Here is a 19,051-nt window from a genome sequence, read left to right on the forward strand (position 1 = left end):
AAATGCATTAATTTGTTATTTTAAAGGTAAAATTCACTTTTTAGCTGTTTAAAATTGCACTACTTTAGCTTAGTGAAGGGTTGGGAGAAGGGAGCGGGAAGGGAGCATTTAGGAAGGGGAAATCTCCTTCAAACCAGGTTGCAGGGTTGTAGCCCAATCTTCCTGTGGCAACATACACAGTATGCTAGCCTATTGGATTAACATAGATGTGGGTCTTGCTGTCCTCATTATCCACTCTGCTGGTATCTGGGGCTACCATGGAGACCCGTTTTGGGACATCAGACATGAAGGAGCATTTTTAATGGCTGTCCTGCCCATGTTTTGTTCTGCAGTCCTCATTGTTCACTGGCTCTCACCAACAAAGTTATTTGTAGTTAAATTGACATGAATTTGTTAAATTGAGTTCAGATTGACGACACTTGCTTCTTGAATGAGAATTATTTAGTAACAATTATTTTGCAGTTTAACCAAGTTTGATAGAATTAAGTGAATCTACTTATGTTTACAGGAAGACCTCCATTCTTCTCTGAAAGCTTTTCTGAATTAATTGAACAGATTTTATATGAAAATCCTTTGCCACTTAAATCTAAAGGTAAGGTTTTCTTATAGTTAATGAGTCAAACTAGAGTAATGCTTAAAATGTAGTAGTCAGGTTTGTTTGTTCGTTATGTTGATAACTAATATTTTGGTTTGCAAAGAATATTCTGCTTAAAATTCTTAATTGCAGAAGTGTATTTTCTCATTAAACTAAACTTGTATTAGCATAATTGTAAGAAATTTCTATCCCTAAAACTGAATTTTTTAGCTCTGATGCAAAAACGGTTTAGTAAAATTTCTAAAACTTCCTATGGACTTGTTCTCAAATGCCTTTGATGGGTGTGAAGAAGTGTGGTTTCAAAGTAAAAATACAGGGTTGAAACAGTGTACATAAATAGTAATTTAAATAACATAGCAGAGGTACTCACCTACATCCATTTGCTGACCAAGTTACAAGTGTCAAAGCAGTGTAATTTGCACTGATTTTAGCATTCATTTAATTTGCAAACTGAGTATACTAATGTAGTATTCTGTAGTGACTAACTGAATCAGTGAGAGTTGTGCCTGTTAACCTGAGGCATGAAAATGATCCTGGGAAAGTGGTGAATGGTGCAGACAATTTAATGTGGATTTGGAGCTGCTTTATCTCTTGCCTGCTACACATTCCTCTTCCATTCACAGCATGTGTATTAAACATAGAGTTGCTAACCCTCCAAGATTGTCCTGGAGTCTCTAGGAATTCAAGATTAATTTTTAATTAAAGATTATGTCATGAGATGACACCTCCAGGAATACAGCCAACCAAAATTGGCAACCCTAATTAAATGTGAAGTGCAAATAAAATCTCTGAATTCTGTCTATTGCAGCAGTAAGTAATGAATATTTCCCTTAGCCTAAAGGTACTTATACCCAGAGACTACACAGTAAAGAACAAACTTTGAAACAACATGCACAACAGTATAAAAACAGATTTATCTGAGCCCTTATGGCTCCATGCTGCAGCAAAATTTTGTACAGTTCCTGTACTATCATCATATGGTGCTGGAGGAGTGCATATGGAACTGTACTCATGAGTCACTTAACATTTGTGTTTTAGGTCTTTTACTTGTTTGATAAAATAAATATTAACTGTAAAATTAGGTGCAATCTTTCTCCGAACAAATCATTTACTTTGAATAATTTATATACTATGGGCCATCCTGCCGTTCATCTATGTGTACAATTTCCACTGGATTCAAGAGAGACTAACCAATTTATTTGAGCATAAGCTTTCGTGAGCTACAGCTCACTTCATCGGATGCATCCGATGAAGTGAGCTGTAGCTCACGAAAGCTTATGCTCAAATAAATTGGTTAGTCTCTAAGGTGCCACAAGTACTCCTTTTCTTTTTGCAAATACAGACTAACACGGCTGTTACTCTGAAAACTGGATTCAATGGGATTTCTGCTCATAGAAGGAGCTCCGAATATGACCCTGTATATGAATGTGTTTTTTAAATTCAATAAATGAAATCCCTCTGGTACGGGGAATTGACACACCTGGTCAATTATCAGATGCAATCAACTCTAGATTTTGGGAAGAAATTTCTTAAAGGATGAAATTCTACCCTTGTGCACATGTGCACAATATTAATTAGGTTCAGAGAGTTGCGTGTGCATTTGAGGGCAGAATTTTTCCTCTTAAGCATCCTTTAAAATGCAAAAAGGTCATATTTAAAACTTTGGATTCATTCAGTGTGTGTTTTGAATATGTTTTAAAATTAAATTTAAGACATGGTTAATTAAAAATAATTGTATACAGCATACAGTTTAGTCTTTTGTTCTATAAGTAATGGGGGGTTCTTCTTCTTTGAATAGTGTCCTATGGGTGCATCCCCTGTGCTTTTGATCAGAAACTTTTCATAACAATGTGCGTTTGGCCTGTGCGTACATGCATGCTAGTTTGTGTCACGCCCTGTGAGTTGCTACATAGCCGTGCACAGGCAAACCTCCCTCAGTTGCTTCTCAACAGCCTCAGCCTGAGATGGAGCTCTGGCAGTTGTCCCCGTTGAGATTACTTCAGCTGTGTCCCAGTTTTTATTCTAGTGCTTCACTTATAGTAAGTGTTTGTGTAATTAGTTAGTAAGCAGTAGTAGCTTTAGCTTCCTAGTTTAAAGAAAAAAATAAGAAACTTCTCATATATTATATAGATAGATAAGTGCGTAGACAAGGTACTGGTAGTTCTTGTTCACTGGGAGGTTATGCCTGGTTCTCCTAGTTTAAAATGTCTGTCGTGCCAGGAGGCAATCCCGGTAAGTGATGGGTACTCCCAGTGCATCGATTGTCTCAGGGAATCGCACATTCCCAGAAGTGTAACTTCTGTCTGACATTGAGCCAGAAAATAAAGGGAGATTAAACTTCGTCTCCTCATTATAGTAAACTCGTTGCATCCATCTTCTGACCCAGGCCAAAGGACCCCTTCTGTACACCTGTCTCCAAGCAAGTCTGCTGCCTCCACTATTTCTAAGTCATGCTCCTCGAGGGCATCTAAGAGGAAGACCTCTCATAAGACTTCCAAAGATCATGCCCTGAGTTCACCAGGTAGGGAATTACCTCAAAAAAAAGCCGAGGTTGTCGGAGTCTTCAACCAGGTCAGCATGCTCTGCTCTCCAATCTGGTACCTTTGAGGCTGCTGATTCCTCAGGTACCAAGGGCGTTGTTAGCCAAAAGATGGCAAAGCCTCGGGTGTGGAGAGATCGTTGGGACCATCAGCAGACCAAGGTGGCAAGAAGTGCGCTTCCTCTGCTTCCTCGTTATCAAAGATGCCTGCTTGGGTTCCTACTGCATTTCCCTTGAAGCAGACAAGATTCACAGTACCTTCAGCTCCCTTGGCCACTACTACGTCTCTGCAAACCATGGACTTGGTACCAACAGCACGGTTGTTACCTCAGGAGTTTTGTTTTCCCCGAGACCTGGCTGAGGTGTCCAATTTTTCATTGCTCAGAGATAGGCAGCCTTCATGTACTGCCCTCTCTAGGAGACCTGATCCTCAAGAAGAAACCTTTGAGGAGCAGGAGATAGAACTGATGAAGAGGTCTCTCTTCTGACCAACAGCTCCTCTTCATCTCTGGATGATGCAGTTCTGCCTCATCCTCCATCCTTGGAGAATGATTTTAAGCAGTTTCAGGATCTAGTCAAGAGAATTGCTGACTCATTGCAGATCCCTATCGAGGAGGTTAAAGCATCATAAGCTGCTTGACATCCTTCAGACAGTCTCATTTGCCCACGTAGCCTTACCTGTTAATGTGGCCCTTCTGGACACACCTCATCTACTATTTCACCTACATGCAACAGAACAGATAAGAAATATTACTTTCCAGCAAAACACCTGAAGTTTTTATTTTCTCATCGCTCTCCTAATTCTTTGTGGACAATGCAGTTAATAAACGGGGAAGGTAGCACCACGTTAAATCTACGTCTATGACAAAGATCATAGCATTTAGACCTACTTGGTAGAAAACCTTATTAATCAGCCTCCTTACAATTTAGAATTGCCAATCTACTAGGTATTAATGGTGAAATATCATATAAATTACACCAAACTGAACTCTTTTGTTGACCGATTACTGGCAGAACATAGAGAGCAATTCCAGGCAATTTATTGTGGATTGCCAGCTGCCTTCCAGAACTTCACTACAAGCCTTACTCGATGCTGCTGATACTGCTGCCCATTCAGTCTCTACGGTGGTAATTATGAGAGGGACTTTTGGCTCCAGATTTCCAAAAGAAGTCCAGAATACAGTGGAAGACTTCCCTTTCAGTGGGTCTAAACCAGGGGTGGCCAACCTGTGGCTCCAGAGCCACATGTGGCTCTTCAGAAGTTAATATGCGGCTCCTTGTATAGGCACTGACTCTGGGGCTGGAGCTACAGGCACCAACTTTCCAATGTGCCGGGGGGTGCTCACTGTTCAACCTCTGGCTCTGCCACAGGCCCTGCCCCCACTCCACCCCTTCCGCCCCCTCCCTTGAGCCTGCCATGCCCTCACTCCTCCCCACCCAGAGCCTCCTGCACGCCACGAAACAGCTGATCGGGACGTGCAGGGAGGGAGGTGGAGGCTCTGATCGGTGAGGCTTCTGGTGGGTGGGAGGTCCTGGGAGTGGCAGGGGGGGAACTGATGGGGGGCTGCTGACATATTACTGTGGCTCTTTCGCAAGGTACGTTGGTAAATTCTGGCTCCTTCTCAGGCTCAGGCTGACCACCCCTGGGCTAAACTGTTTGCAGATAGCGTGGATGAATCTCTGAGCACGTTAAAGGACTCCAGGGCTAGGTTGCTTTCTCTTGGGATCTATACACCTGCCTATAAGAGAAGGTTTAGCAAGACTCTGACAGCTCAGAGATCCCATCCTGTGCAATTCTCAACCTCCTAGAGGTTGTATGAACCACATCAAAAAAGACAGAAATTCCAGAGACAGAAACTGTCCGCCTCTCAGCCTTTGACCTCATACCCTTCCAGCTCCAAGCAGCAATTTTGATGGGCTGACTGAGGTCTTGAATGACCATCCTCATCCTTACCAGCTGCACCAATTCAGCTGTCTTCTTCCCTTCAGCGACCACCTTTTACCACTTCAGGCAGGCTTCAGAGTCTATCTCCACAGACAAGTGGGTTTTGGAGATCATCTCCCCAGAGTACACCATCCACTTTACTACCCTTCCACCAACCAACCTCCCTGCCCAATGCCTCTTTAGGGATTCCTCTCATGAGAGCTTGCTTTGTGAGGAAATGGAGTCTCTTCTATACTTGGGTGCTATAGAACCAGTCCTTATGCAGCACAGAGGAAAGGGATTTTATTTAAGGTACTTCCTGGTACCAAAAAAAGAATGGCAATTGGAGACCCATTCTAGATTTGAGGTTACTCAACACTTATGTGAAAGCATCAAAATTCAAAATGGTGACATTTGCAGGTGATAATTGTGTCACTAGATCAAAGGAATTGGTTCTCAGCCCTTGACTTTCTGGATGCATATTTCCACATTGCGATCCCCCCCATCTCACAAATGATTCCTAGGTGTTACTATTGGCCAGGATGCTCCTTTTTGGACTGTCATCTGTCCCGAGGGTCTTTTTGGAGGCCATGTCGGTAGTAGTGGCTCAGCTCCACAGGAAAGGTATTTTAGTGGCCTCTTACCTGGATGATTGGCTGCTGAAGGGTCACTCTCTGGAATTAAGTTCATGGGTAACTTTTGAAGCCATAGATCTCTTCCTCAAATTGGGCCTACAATTGAACATTCAAAATTTCACTCTGAGCCCTGTACAAAACTTAGCATTCATAGGAACTCATCTCCGTTTAGTAACAGCAAGAGCCAAAGCACTGCACAGATTTGTGGCCTTTTCCGACATAGCAATACAATCCAGCACATCCCCCAAACCTTTGTTTTATATCAACTGGCAAGGAGGAGTAAGAGTCCTCTCCCTCTGTGCAGAGGCTGTCAAGCTTAGTAACCAGTGCATATGCAATCAGGTCATTGTCACAGGGGTTGTCTTCCAGGGGTTCAGAATGTGACCGTAGATGCATTTAGCAGGCACTTATTCCAAGAGTATGAATGGGAAATAGATTTCAGCATATTACACCACATATTCTGGCAATGGGGACCCCCCCAGATAGTCTTGTTTGCCACAGCAATAAACAAGAAATGTGCCCAGTTTTGCTCCAGAGGCAGGCTGGGTCACCGATCCCTGGGGGATGCCTTTCACCTTCATTGGTCGTCGGATCACCCATATGCATTCCCACTGACTCCTCTAATAGCTGAAATTCTACTGAAAATAAAAGAAGACAAAGCCAGAGTCATCCTAATATTTCCGAGCTGGCCCTGACACACGTGGTTTCCTTACATAATACAGTTGGCCGTTTGCTCACTGGTCACTCTGCAGGCCAGTCTTCATCTCCTCTTCCAGGAAGGCAGAAAGATCCTACATCCCAGCCTTGAAGTTCTTCATCTCAAAACATGATTGGTCGATGGTTCATGGGATTAAAGACAACCTGCTCTGAGGAGGTGAGGTAAGAATAGTATTACCCAGCAGAAAATAGTCTACTACCCATACTCTTAAAAATGGACAAGATTTGACTGTTGGTGTGACCTCAAACGTACTCCACTGACTCCTCATTGCTGCCAGATATACTGGTCTGTGTCCTAACTCTAAAAAGTTTAGGGCTATCGCTGAGCTCCATTAGAAGTCTCCTGTCAGCCATCGTGGCTTTATATTTTCTAGTAGAGCCTTATTCCCACCCTTTATTCCTTCCTGTTTTGCTCACCCAACGACAGTTAGGTTCCCAAGGGGGCTCGGAAATATTTCTTTCAGTCAAGCATCATACTCTGGTTTGGGAACTCAATCTGGTTCTTAAATGCCTTACAACACCACCATTTGAACAGATGGCTACCTGCTCACTTCTCCATTTAGTGAAAATGACATTCCTGATAGCCATCATGTCAGCATGACAGGTTGGGGAAATTAGAGCCCTTATGGTATCCCCTCCTTTCACAGTATGTTTTTTTTAAGGACAAGGTCAAATTTCTACGTAACGTTGTTGGGAGAGAATTGGATTTGATCTAATCTGCAGTCATCTTGTGCATTTAGCCTCTCCCTCCTCTCTCCAACCCCCCCACTCCCACCCCCTGCCAGCTAGAATCAAGGACACCATAGAGTCAGGAGAAAAATCTGGCCTTGCTTAGGCAGACAAAAAGAGCTGCAAGCTGCAGTTTTACTGATTGGGATAGATAAAGGGAAAGGACAGATTCATTGTGGGGGAAAGGGGGGAAGAAATATGGAAAACTGACCTTGATTCTGGTTGTCTGTTTGTAAGATTTGTTTTTGTTTGCCGAAGTTACTTTGCTGATAAGGAGAATAAGGAATTGTCATTGGCTGTTGCGATGGAAATAACTCATAATAGCCTCTAATAGGCTATGTGCTTTGTCCAGAAGAAATCTATAGAGTGAGTTAGAAAGCATGCTTTGGAGCAGTCTGAGGAAACTTTTATTGGGGCAAGGAGCTGACACCTAAACTTCCCAGCAACTGGACGGAAGGAGGGCCCCCGGAAGCCTGACTGCTAATCACTCAAAACCATCTCAGTCTTTGGGTAATGATAAATGTTTGGGGTGTTCTGAACCTACTGCTACAGCACATGTGTGTGTGTCTTGTGTGTTTGAGACCTAATAAAAGAGTAGTTTTATGTTAAAGCACTCTTGTTTGTACCAATCATTTATGAGACAGAGGAACTGTGTCCCCAGTGATTTATTCCTGACATGATCTGGAGAGAAACAGTTAAATTACCACTGCTTTGGGTTCTGAAAACTGTGGGTAACAGTGTCCTCTGAATTCCAAATTAATCAACCCATTCACATGCCAGTTTTCCACGCTAAACCTCACCTAGATAAACAAGAGGCATTGTTGCATACCCTTGATGTCAGGAGAGCCCTGGCCTTCTGTCAGGATAGAACTCTAAACCCTTCAGAAAGACCCCAAATTGTTTGTCTCACTCACAGATAGATCAAAGGATCTGCAATCTCTAATCAAAAACTTTCCAAGTGGATTTCCGACTGAATTAATTGCTATGAATTGCGTAATATTCAAGCACCTTCGAACATATGAACTCACTGTATGAAATTCATTTCTACTTCTTCACCATTTCTCAAAAAGGTGTCCACTACTGAAATATGTAAAGCTGCTACTTGGCTTCTATGCATCCATTCGCTGAACACAGTGCAATAACTTGTGACTCTACAGCTGAGTCAAACACAATATCAGAAGTATTTTCTTCCATACTGGACTTGACTCCAAAGCCCCTTCTTAAAGCGGGGCTACTCAATAACCCCCAGAGTGGAGCACCGGAGGGACACTACTCGAAGAAGAATAAATGGTTTCTCACCCTGTGCAGTAACAGCAGTTCTTCAAGATGTGGTCTCTATGGATGCTCCATTACCTGCACTACTACTCCTCTGTTATAGGGCTTTGCTGTAGAGAAGGAACTGAGGTTGGTTCACCCATGCCGTACTATATAACAATGGCATGAAGCTGACTAGCATAGATGCATGGGCTAAACGGACACTGCCATGAGAAATTTCCAATCAAAGGCACAGGGGGTGCAAACACAAGTAGGGTGGAGCACCCATAGAGGGACACATCTTGAAAAACTACATTTACTGCACAGGGTGAGTAACCATTTCTTTTATACAGTATGAGAATCTTCCCAATGTGAAAATTTGCTTTTAGAAACTTTTAAAATTACAGCTGCTTAGTAACTGGAAGCGTCTGTTGCATATGCTGTCTTAGGTTCTGGTTGTGTAATCATATACAATCTGTACCCATGTATACCCCATTGTCTTTAGTGACTAATAGCAGGAACAGGACCTATATATATGACAACTCTATATTTCTTCTATTATTTATATAATCATTCTAGTTTTAGGCTAGTTTATTTTTATTACCAATATTATTTGAAGTTCTTCTGTTTACAGGTTCTGCTCTTCCCAAACCTTCTTCACACTTCCTTAGTTTGCTGGATGGTTTGCTTCAAAAGGATCCTCAAAAGAGGTAAAGCAGTCTAATGCAGGACAATTAATCACATATTATGTTTTCTCCTCTTCCGAAAAGCGATGACTATTGCAATACTGAATTCATGTCATTTTGCAGATTACATCTGCAAAGAGATGTAATTGTCTGTTTTGAATATGTTGCAATTAATTAATATAGTTTTCGTTCAAAGATTTGTGCCGAGTGTTTTGATTAAATTACTCTGATACGAAACAAATAGACACCAGGATAATGGTACTGGTGGCAATTTTAGAATCCTATAAAATTTAAAATCAGTCCAAACTTGTTTTGAAAGTGGGAGAAGAGCAGTTAAAATATCTATTTTACTGGGCTTCTGACTCATAAATGGTATGATTACATTGTTACATAATAACAGGTTTGCCAGTCACTGAGAAATTCATAGAATATTAAATCATGGCACTGTATTGTAGTGCTGTTTCAGGCTCTCTTTATTCTATTGTATTACAAAGATTGAACTGGACAGACCTGTTACAGCATCCATTCTGGAAAGATGCTTTCAGCAGATATGATGATTCCACAAACAGCCAGGACATAAGCTCAAGGTACAATATGTTCAGTGAAAATAACATTTTATAATAAATATAAGGAGACAAATATCCTTTTGTACTATTAAAAAAAACTCTTTTCTGGTCATTATTTGTATTTTTCTTTTAATTTAGAAAAATGTTTTTAAAATTTTGTTACATTTGTGCTATGCAAGTATTGTATCTTGAATCTTGTCTCTTGAAACTTATCTATCACTGTTGCGAACACTAGTGCAAATATAAAAACACTATAGTATTGATTTTTGAAGGATGTTAAGTAACTAGTATCTAACTAGCATCTCTTATTAAACAACAGTGAAAACATGGAGTTGTTTGCATCTAGAGATACCAAGGACTCATTGGATACCCATAAAAATTCGAATGACATGTCATCCTCAAGAGCAGATAATAAACAACTTAATAAATCTTTCAAACTAGGTAAGATTATGTATTGCTATTATTGTCTCATTTCAAATGAGTGTGTTCTGTAAATCCGATCAGCCTCGTAATCCCAGCAGTATGTCTGTTCCATAAATTTTATTCCTCATAATCTTTAAATTAGTGAGTTCCATGTTTTTTGTTTTTTTTTTAACAGAAAATCCATCTGAATTGCGGCCTAAAAGCGCCCCTGGTGGTGAATCAAATGAGTCCATATTTCTTCTTAGGTATGATAAACTACAGAGCAATTAAACTAGAAATGAAAAAATGTATGGAGTATCTTCTTAGATGTATTATTTTTTAATTAAAAGAGCACAGGCTGAAATGCAGTATTTTTATGCAAGCAGATTGTCTCATGATTCTGTAGGGAAAATTGTGTTTAGATAGTTAGTATAAAGAAACCCTCGAGATGTTGTAGCCCACAATTTAAATATTGCTGAATTTTACTGTTTTTCATAGCAATATCTTGTAATCTCTAGGCTGTTCTGCTAACCAGGATTAGAAAAATTTAGGTTTTTCTGTTATTCATTACTTTTATTCTTTTCTTGTTTTACGTATGCACAAATGATCTTTACCATTTAAGAAGCAATTCAAAATTGCTTAATAGGGTGGAGGGTCTGAAGCTTGCAGTTTCAGCCAGGCCAACAAATAGTGCCTGCAAAGACCTGTCAGTTGTGCTGCATAGGCTATCAGTCGCTATGTGTGCTATTTGTGCAATGTGCCACAGGAGCCATTAAATAAAAACGGAAACAATGAGTTTTAGTTGGTGAGGGCCTACTGTGTGTGGTTTTTTGCATTTGCCTCAAGGCAGGAGAGATTCATTTTTGATATAAGAGCCTTAGTTTCTGTCCACATGAAGCAGAAACTTGCTTGTTTAAAAACAGCCATCCCTCACCATTCACTAATGTAGCAGAAAGATCTGTCCAAAGCAAGGATTACACTGGGGTAAAAATCCAAACACCTTGCTTGGTTAATCTACCAATAATGAATTCAGTACTGAATCTGTTTTTTATCACAACACCCTGGTCTCTCCTTGTGTGTCTTCCTAATCTTCTTGGTGACTCTGAAAAAATCTTATGAACAAACAGCATTTTGAAAATGAAAAGAATGAATACAAAAACCATCAGGATACTTGTCAGTTTCAATGCTTCCCAGCTCTAAACAGCCATCAGTGAGAATGGAAGAACAGTGTAAAGTGCATTGCAATCCAGCAAGTTAATCACCTTGAGATATTGTTTGGTGACTCCTCACATTTAGGAGATGGGATTTTAATATGACTACATCCTTTGGTTTGGAGGGTTGATGGTGCGGAAAAAAACAACAAACTATTACGGGAGATTTAAAAACAGGAAGTATATATTGAGTTGATGGAACAAATATTCTGCCTGTCAGCCTTGACGCTTTCCCCACACAAATGGGAATTACGTAGAGGTTTCATAATCCCGAATATGTTGTGTAATCCATGAAAGCTAATCGGCACTCTTCTTTCATTTTTGTCTCCTGTCTTTCAGCTCTCGTCCTACTCCGAGGACTAGCACTGCAGTAGAAATGAGTAGTGCTACTGCTGCCTTAACTCAGAATTCGGCACAAAGAACTTTACGCTTGGCAAAGGTGAGGAGATCGTAATATTTCCATAGTTACGATTTCATCCTGGATTCCATTATAAAGCCAGCTGGGCACTCCTTTCCCCCTTGAAATTAAAAACAAAAAATCCCCAAACCTACACATTTACTGAATTTTAAGATCAATTCTCAGGGCGGCTGTTCATTACAGCAGGGGCCAAAATTGCCCCGGACTGCCCAAAATTTGGGAGCTCAGCGTCTATTGCCCTCTAATTAAGAGAAATAAAAGAGATTGCCAGACCAAGACATAAATTAATTAAATAAAAAGGGTAATGTTACTGTAGAATGTTACACAAACATTCAAAAACATTATTACCAGGAGTGTTATAGTTTAAAAAAAAATTAAAAATCTAACATTGAAAAAATATATAGAAAAGATAAGGTAATATAAAGAAAGTTTCAATATTGTTACAGTTGATACATTATCTAAAAAAACTCCCGCATGTATGAAAATTAACAGTAGATATTTCAAGAACAGTCTTAACTCTGACCTGTAAGACATAGCTCTCAAGAAATGTAATATTTCAAGTTCTGAGTTATAAGAAGATGGTGTAACACATCTTCAGTGGAAAGAGGACTAATGTATCTGTTACAGTAACTAAATTCAGTTGCACCAGACTACAGAAACTGTATCTTTAAGGCGTATTGCACACACCTCTTTCAATTTCAGAATACTAACATTTTAGTTAATTCTGTAGTATCGCTATTGCAGAAAGATCACTGTTTTGTGTATATAGAACTGATATACCTTACGTTATGCTATGTAAAATTTCTAAAATAGTTTGATAGAAGTATAATGTACTATTTTTATACTAGTCTTTTTGTGTAACATACAATATTTATTAAACACATTAGCGAGTAACTGCATTGCATGGGGTGGGGGAAGAAATAGGAGTTAGTGTTGAGGTTATTACTGGAAAGTCTAATGTTAATTTTCACATATGTAGATATTTCTTACAAAATATATAAATTGTAAGACTACTCAAAATTTCATGTACCTTATCTTATTTTCTCATTTTGTATGACTTTTAAAAGGTGGGGATTTTAAAAGCTGTTTTTTCTTGATACTTATATTTTCTGTTTTTTGTTAACTTAATGTGGCAATATTAACTTTTAAGTTACAGGGTTTGGTTTTGTTTTTTCGATGAATAGTTTTGTTTTTTTTAAAACAAACATGTAGCTATGTCTGAAATAAATTGATTTTTATTTTTACTTATCGACCTTTGCTGCTCAAAAGGAATATGTTAATATTTTAATTACCGATCATAAAACACAGCTGATAGTTTTATTCATCCAACTGCATTTGACATTTATGAGAAAATTGGAGTTGCTGTTCTTTCCCAAGAGCATGTTTACTCAAAACACTAGTAATTACCACAGATTCTCATAAAATAAAAGGATTAGATTTAAATGTGATTTTAGAGACCATGATGATGATAATCTAAACATTTATATAACTGTTGATTGTAAGTTCCCAGCTTCCTTTTCTTTATTTTTAAAAAGGCTGTTGAAATCTTCGGCTATAATCCTTCAAAGATTTATTCACACTGACTCTGAATGGGACTATTCACAGTGTATAAAGTTAAGCACCTGAATACATTTTGGCAAAATTGTGGTGTTGGTAATTGGGTATGGTGGGGTGTGTAAATACCCCCCACCCCCATGAACATTAAAAAGATGTACCAGATAAAGAAATGGGCATTGTCCATACAAAACATGTTCACTGAGTAAGAAAAAACTCCAAAGAATTAAAAAGGCGTCACTTCTGCTCGGTGGGGGAGCGGCCGCTGCCCCGGTCCCCCCCAGCTATGCTACTGTTCGAGAGATGCATAAACCATATAATTGGCATGTAAATACTTGTTCTTTCATATGAGATTTAGGAAAAGTGTGTCTGTAAGTTGGTGGGAATTTTTTTTAAAAAAATATGGTAATAGAATATGCAGCAGTAACTGGGGTGGGGATAATGAATATAAGGCCCTGATTCTGGAAAGACTTTTAGGACTTGGGCAAGTCACGTAATCTCTTTGTCTCAGCACCCTTTGTCCGACTAGTCTATTTCTATTGGATCAGCATCTTTCTCTTACTGTATGTTCGTATAGTGCCTACCACAGTGGGACCTGATCTTAGTTAAGGAATCTGTTCACTACCATAAAGCAAATAATACAAACACTGAGTATTTGTGTTATCCATACAATGCAGTTTGGTAATGTTTAAAAGAAATATTGCTGCAAAAAATTTTGAAAAGTTTTCTTACAAACCTGACTACTGTATTTTTGTTGTTGTTCTAGGGTAAAAATGGACACTCAAGCCAGCAGGACATGGAGTCCAAGATGAAAGAGCTCATCTACACAGAGTCAGACCTTTTTGTAACTCCTATTCTTGACAATCCAAAGGTATGGCAAAGTAAAATACTAAAGAGTAGATTAAGGAACTTGCTGTGCTGTTTATTGCACAGATAAATCTTTAAATGGGGCAACCACTCTTTTCCTTTCCTTTATTGTTCTCTTTTTTCCTTTCCTTTATTGCTCCACCCAGTCAACTGCTAATTCTTTTGACAAGATTTCTGCCGTTTTGTATGGCCCTATTATACAATCAGTATGGAGAACTGATTTATCTGGGGATCAAATATTAATCTGAAAGGGTTTCCCACAATTAATGGAAGCTACTAAATGTTGCATTCGGTGCCCTTACAGATTTACCTTTTGATATCTTGCATTCACTTATTAAACTCTAGTAACATATAGTCATGACAGATATTTATTTATAGGTATGCCTGTTAAAATTAAACTTTGTAGAGGTAGGTGTCTTCTCACTGGATACTAATCCTTTTACACTAGGATTTAGATTTTTACACTGTGACTTCTGTTGCGGGATGTTTGCACGGTGGAGAAAATTGGAAGAGTTTAAGCATATGATTATTTTTTCTAAAAAATGTGAATTTAATGTTTCTGAAAATGAGATTAAAATTGCAGGCAACGCTGGACAAATGTTCACAATTCTCTGCTATGGCACCTTAATCCTGATCTGGAAAACTCCTGCTCTTCTAGTATTGAGAGTCTTGAGCAGAGACTGCCACTTGTGCTGAATGGTGTGATGGCTTCTGTGTGCAAAAAATCAAGTTATTTTAAACAACTTTAATTAATAAATTGCAGGTGTTTGGGCTGAAATATTTTGTACTGGAGGCAGCTGTCATTCTAACTGTGGAAAGACTATTGCCTTACAGTCTACTAAAAAGATCTATGCTTTAAACTGAAAAATAAACAAAACCCCTTTGTTTTTAATAGTTACTGTTCCTTGGTTTCACCATTTTAAGTCCCCCATATAATCACCTCCTTGTAACAATCTAAATAGTTGGCTTTTAAGGATAGTGTTGTTTTGAAAGAATTTTTTCCATTATTTAAAAGTGCATTTGATTTGACTGGTGAGTCCATTTGTCTCTGTTTTGTCTTTGTTCGTGCATTTCATCCATGAATTCACTGGCCAGGGAAACTGTGTTAGCATCTTTCCAGTTAAGGCCACTTAAACATGATTCTAGTTAACCTGGTTTAAACTCAAGTGTAGGCCAGTCCAAAATATCCTGCTGTGTACCATGATAGGCCCAGGAGCAGGTGACATTTAATGATTGATCAGGTAGGGTTTGGTTTGGTTTGTTTTTTTTCTCTTGACAGAGCCTGGCCTTTTTTTGTCAAGTCTCTGAGACATTTTCCTGGAAAAAATTCCTTTTACCAAAACTTTGACTCCACCATTTGTTTGAGAGCAGTTTGCCAGGTAAATATTACTTTCAGGTAAAACACCAGGGAATAAAAGGACATGATACTTCTTCAGCAGAGTTTTCTACAATCTCTGGTAGTTAATCAAGCCTAATGTTAACTGTGAATTTTAAAAATCTGCTTCTGCCTTCAGTGGGAACTCTGGTTTTGGCCAATATAAATAAGAGAGGTTATTGAGGAAAACACTTGGCTGATTTTTTTTTTTTCCCCAATGAATTGATTCGATATGGACATGGAAACAGTGAGATGCATACACTGTAATTTGGATTCCAAACTGGGACCTCATGGGTCAGAGCCATATCTTTGGGACAAGGTGTTGGCCTTGCTGTTTCTGGGCAGTTGGTCATGGTAAAGTTTAACCAGGAGAAGAATAGGGCACTGGAACTGTTGTTGGTTTAGGGACTTGGCCATGTGCAGGAACTCTGGTTCTTATGGTCAGTGAACACTTGGACCTGATGGTGGGCCCTTTCCAAGTAGCGTTGCTGCTCTTCAAAGGTTATTTTAATTGCCAGGAGCTCTTGTCAAAGATCTTGTTGTTTTTCTCAGTATGGGTGAGCTTCCTCAAGTAGTGGGTGATGTGGTGCAATATTTGCCTTTGGGATAGGACTGCCCTGATTGACATACTGAAGACATCTGCTTCCACAACGAAAGCTTGCATTGCACCTGGGTGGGCCAGTTCTGGAGCTGTGGTGAAGGCAAGCTTTGACTGCTTGAATATGTGCTGGGCCTTGGATGACCAATGGAACTGCATGTTTTTCTGGAGTATGGCAGTAAAGGGCTTGGCTTGTCTTTTGGAAAATTCTAAATGAACCTCTGGTAGAAGTTTGTGAAGCCTAATAAACACTGTAGGCCATGGATGTTGCGGGGGCTGTCCAGTTGTGAGCAGCCTGGCCCTGTTTGAGCTTGGTGAAGGTCATCAAAGATGGCTGACATCAATTGGAGAAAGGTGGCCCAGTTTGACAGCACTTGGGTATGGCCTTCCGGTGGGGGGGGGGGTGCGGGCAGGCAATCAGCTGCTTTGGGACTCTGCCAGTTGGACCTCCAGGGTGGTGCCTCACACTGGGGCTGGGCTACATGGGTCTCAGGTAAGCTACTGATAGCAGGCTGCTAGGTGGAGGGCTGTGGAGCGTGGCTGCTCTCATGAACCTTGTGGGCCTGGGTTCTAGGCCTGTGGCTCATTGACACTTAAATTATAATGGTAGGAGTGGCTTGTATTGGGTGCATGTGCCAAATATATTTTTGTCTATCTGTGTCTGTGTTTATATGTTTCTCTACTTTAAAGACGTTTACAAATGCTTTTTAAAAATCACTGTTTTTTCTATTTTGTTTTTTCCAGATAATGAAACAAGCACCAGTTAGATTTGACTTGAAAATGTTACATATACCGGCACATTCAGGTACAGTCCTGATGAAGTTGATAAAATGTGTAAGTGCTTCACATGATAGCACATACTTACATAACATGTTTTCATTTTCTTCATAATTTTCCATCTGAATAGTTTCCCGTTGATTACAATTCATAACTTTCCCAGTACATCTGAAGAAGTGAGATTTTTACCCACAAAAGCTTATGTTCAAATATATCTGTTAGTCTTTAACATGCCACGGGACTCCTTGTTGTTTTTGTCTAGGTGATAATGAATCTCATACATATATTCAAGGAAGAATTGGTAATTGTTTTACAATGTAGTTTGTTATATTAAATGCTAAATGTTTGAAAGAAAATTTGAGATCATTTTCTATTGTGTTTTATACCGATTTCAAAGAGAATGTATTATTCATGGGTTGCAGAGCTCAGCCTACAAGAAAGCAAGACTTATTAGGCCCTATTTAGAAAATAGCAAACCAAAAAAATAAGCACTCAAATCCAGTTATTATACTAAAGCTATGGACAACTTTAGTTGCTTCTGACATTGATTAATTTTTTATTTAAAACCTTTAGGAAATAAATGAATACAATATGTATGTTTTTCGTGGAATAACTCTCTCCATTTGGAATTGCTTAGACTTTTGAAAATCAGATCACTTTATTTAGATGGCTCCATAAGGACTTTGAAGCCTGTCCTTTTGAAAATCTTGGATGGGACTCTCCCAGGGTTTGGGAGTTAGTGTGTTCAACTGTGTTGATCAAAGTCCCAACATTTTCCAGCAGACAGCTGGAGTGTATGAGAGCCTGATCACATGTGACTCAGCTCCGTGTCTTTTTATGCTGTTAAATCTAGGGCGAAAAAGTTCATCCCTTTACAGTGAACTGCATGATTCAGTGACTTAACTACAGAAATTCACTATACAAGGGTTTTTTACTCTAGTTGCATCAAATTTATTCGCAGAAAGCAGTCAGATGTTAGGGAAAATTAAGTATGAATTACATATGAAAACCAAGTTAAAAATGTTAAAAATACTATTAGGGTTCCAAAGTCAAGCACTTGAAACTTATGAAATGACAGAATTAAGGTTACCTGTGCAACTTTAATTCAGTCCACTTGTGCATATGCATTGCAATAGAGTCTATAATTACACAATCATATACTATTCTTTTCAGTCCCAGTTTCTTCCCTCCTGACTCTTCATTGGACCTGATTTTATGCTTCCCTCCAGCCCCCCACCAACTCCCAGTCTCCCCCTCTGGGCTCTTCATCCAGTTTTCCCCCTGCTCTGTTTCTTACTCCCAGTCCTGTTTTTCAGCCAGTCCCAGTCCTCCCCATCTCCTGGCTTGTCATTTTGATCAGCACTCTCACTCACAAACAACTTAATCCCAGTTCCTCCCCCCATTTCCCTCATCATCTGTGTCTCCTTGCTCAACTGTTCTGAGCCTTTGTTCCCCGCCCCCCCGGTCCCAGTCTGTTTCATTGACCAGCTAGTCCCAGCCTCTTCCCCTAGAGAGCTGCCAGTAACAGTTTCTCTTCCCACCCCCTAGTTCCAGTCTCACTAGACTCCTTGTCTCAATCTATCCTTTTCCCCCTGTCCTCAGTCTAGCTCTTGTCCTTACTCAAATCAGATTAGGCAGCTTGCTCCTCCATGCTGCCAAGGTGCCAGCAAGAAGGGTCTCTGAGAGCACAGGAGAGACACTCCCTGCTTGTCCCCACCCTGCCCCAGAGTAGCAGTTACAGGGAAAGTCCAGCTTCATTCCTGTTTTTATTGGACTGGCAAATGCTCACTTGCTCTTCAGGGATGGTGAATGTGCATTCTGGTGAGCAATAGAAGCTATGAGAGACGAGAGCATGTGCAGTGAGGTTGGAATCTTTGGAGATTTTTAGCTGCTAAAATTAAAGAAACCTCTACTGAGCATGTGAAAACTGAGAGTTTTCAAAGGTTTCTAATTTGATAATATTTGGATGGATTTTCATGGACAGCAAAAGTCACATCCCTGACCCATTTCAAGTCCCTGCTCCAAAGCATGGAGGCACTACACTTTTTAAAAGGTTGCCAGAATTTCTTAACATGGGCAAAACATTCTTGGAAAGGGTTGAACTGTTTTGGCAGACATTTTCCAGGCAGATACCTGGCATGGAAGATTTCAGCCCAAATGCTTAAAGCTTTGCAACTAATAAGGGTCTTATGATGGGAAGAGTT

At 39.7% G+C, this 19,051-nt stretch overlaps 1 protein-coding gene across 8 annotated transcripts in view; it reads left to right on the forward strand.

The window, feature by feature from the left end:
- The window catches only part of ULK4 (unc-51 like kinase 4), a 386,015-nt gene that overhangs the window by 23,711 nt on the left and 343,253 nt on the right, over nucleotides 1–19,051 (forward strand). For all 8 annotated transcript variants that reach the window (XR_012667172.1, XR_012667171.1, XR_012667173.1 and 5 more), the window contains 8 exons: nucleotides 509–592; nucleotides 9,028–9,103; nucleotides 9,574–9,666; nucleotides 9,965–10,086; nucleotides 10,244–10,313; nucleotides 11,598–11,697; nucleotides 13,997–14,101; nucleotides 16,815–16,875. Coding sequence is in view for 5 of the 8 variants with exons in the window: in XM_048838838.2 (XP_048694795.2) it covers nucleotides 509–592; nucleotides 9,028–9,103; nucleotides 9,574–9,666; nucleotides 9,965–10,086; nucleotides 10,244–10,313; nucleotides 11,598–11,697; nucleotides 13,997–14,101; nucleotides 16,815–16,875 (711 nt within the window). In the remaining 3 variants the exon portion in view is untranslated. The remainder of the gene's footprint in view (nucleotides 1–508; nucleotides 593–9,027; nucleotides 9,104–9,573; nucleotides 9,667–9,964; nucleotides 10,087–10,243; nucleotides 10,314–11,597; nucleotides 11,698–13,996; nucleotides 14,102–16,814; nucleotides 16,876–19,051) is intronic.

The sequence above is a fragment of the Caretta caretta genome, chromosome 2 (genome assembly GCF_965140235.1).
Source record: "Caretta caretta isolate rCarCar2 chromosome 2, rCarCar1.hap1, whole genome shotgun sequence".
NCBI classification, from domain to species: Eukaryota; Metazoa; Chordata; order Testudines; family Cheloniidae; genus Caretta; species Caretta caretta.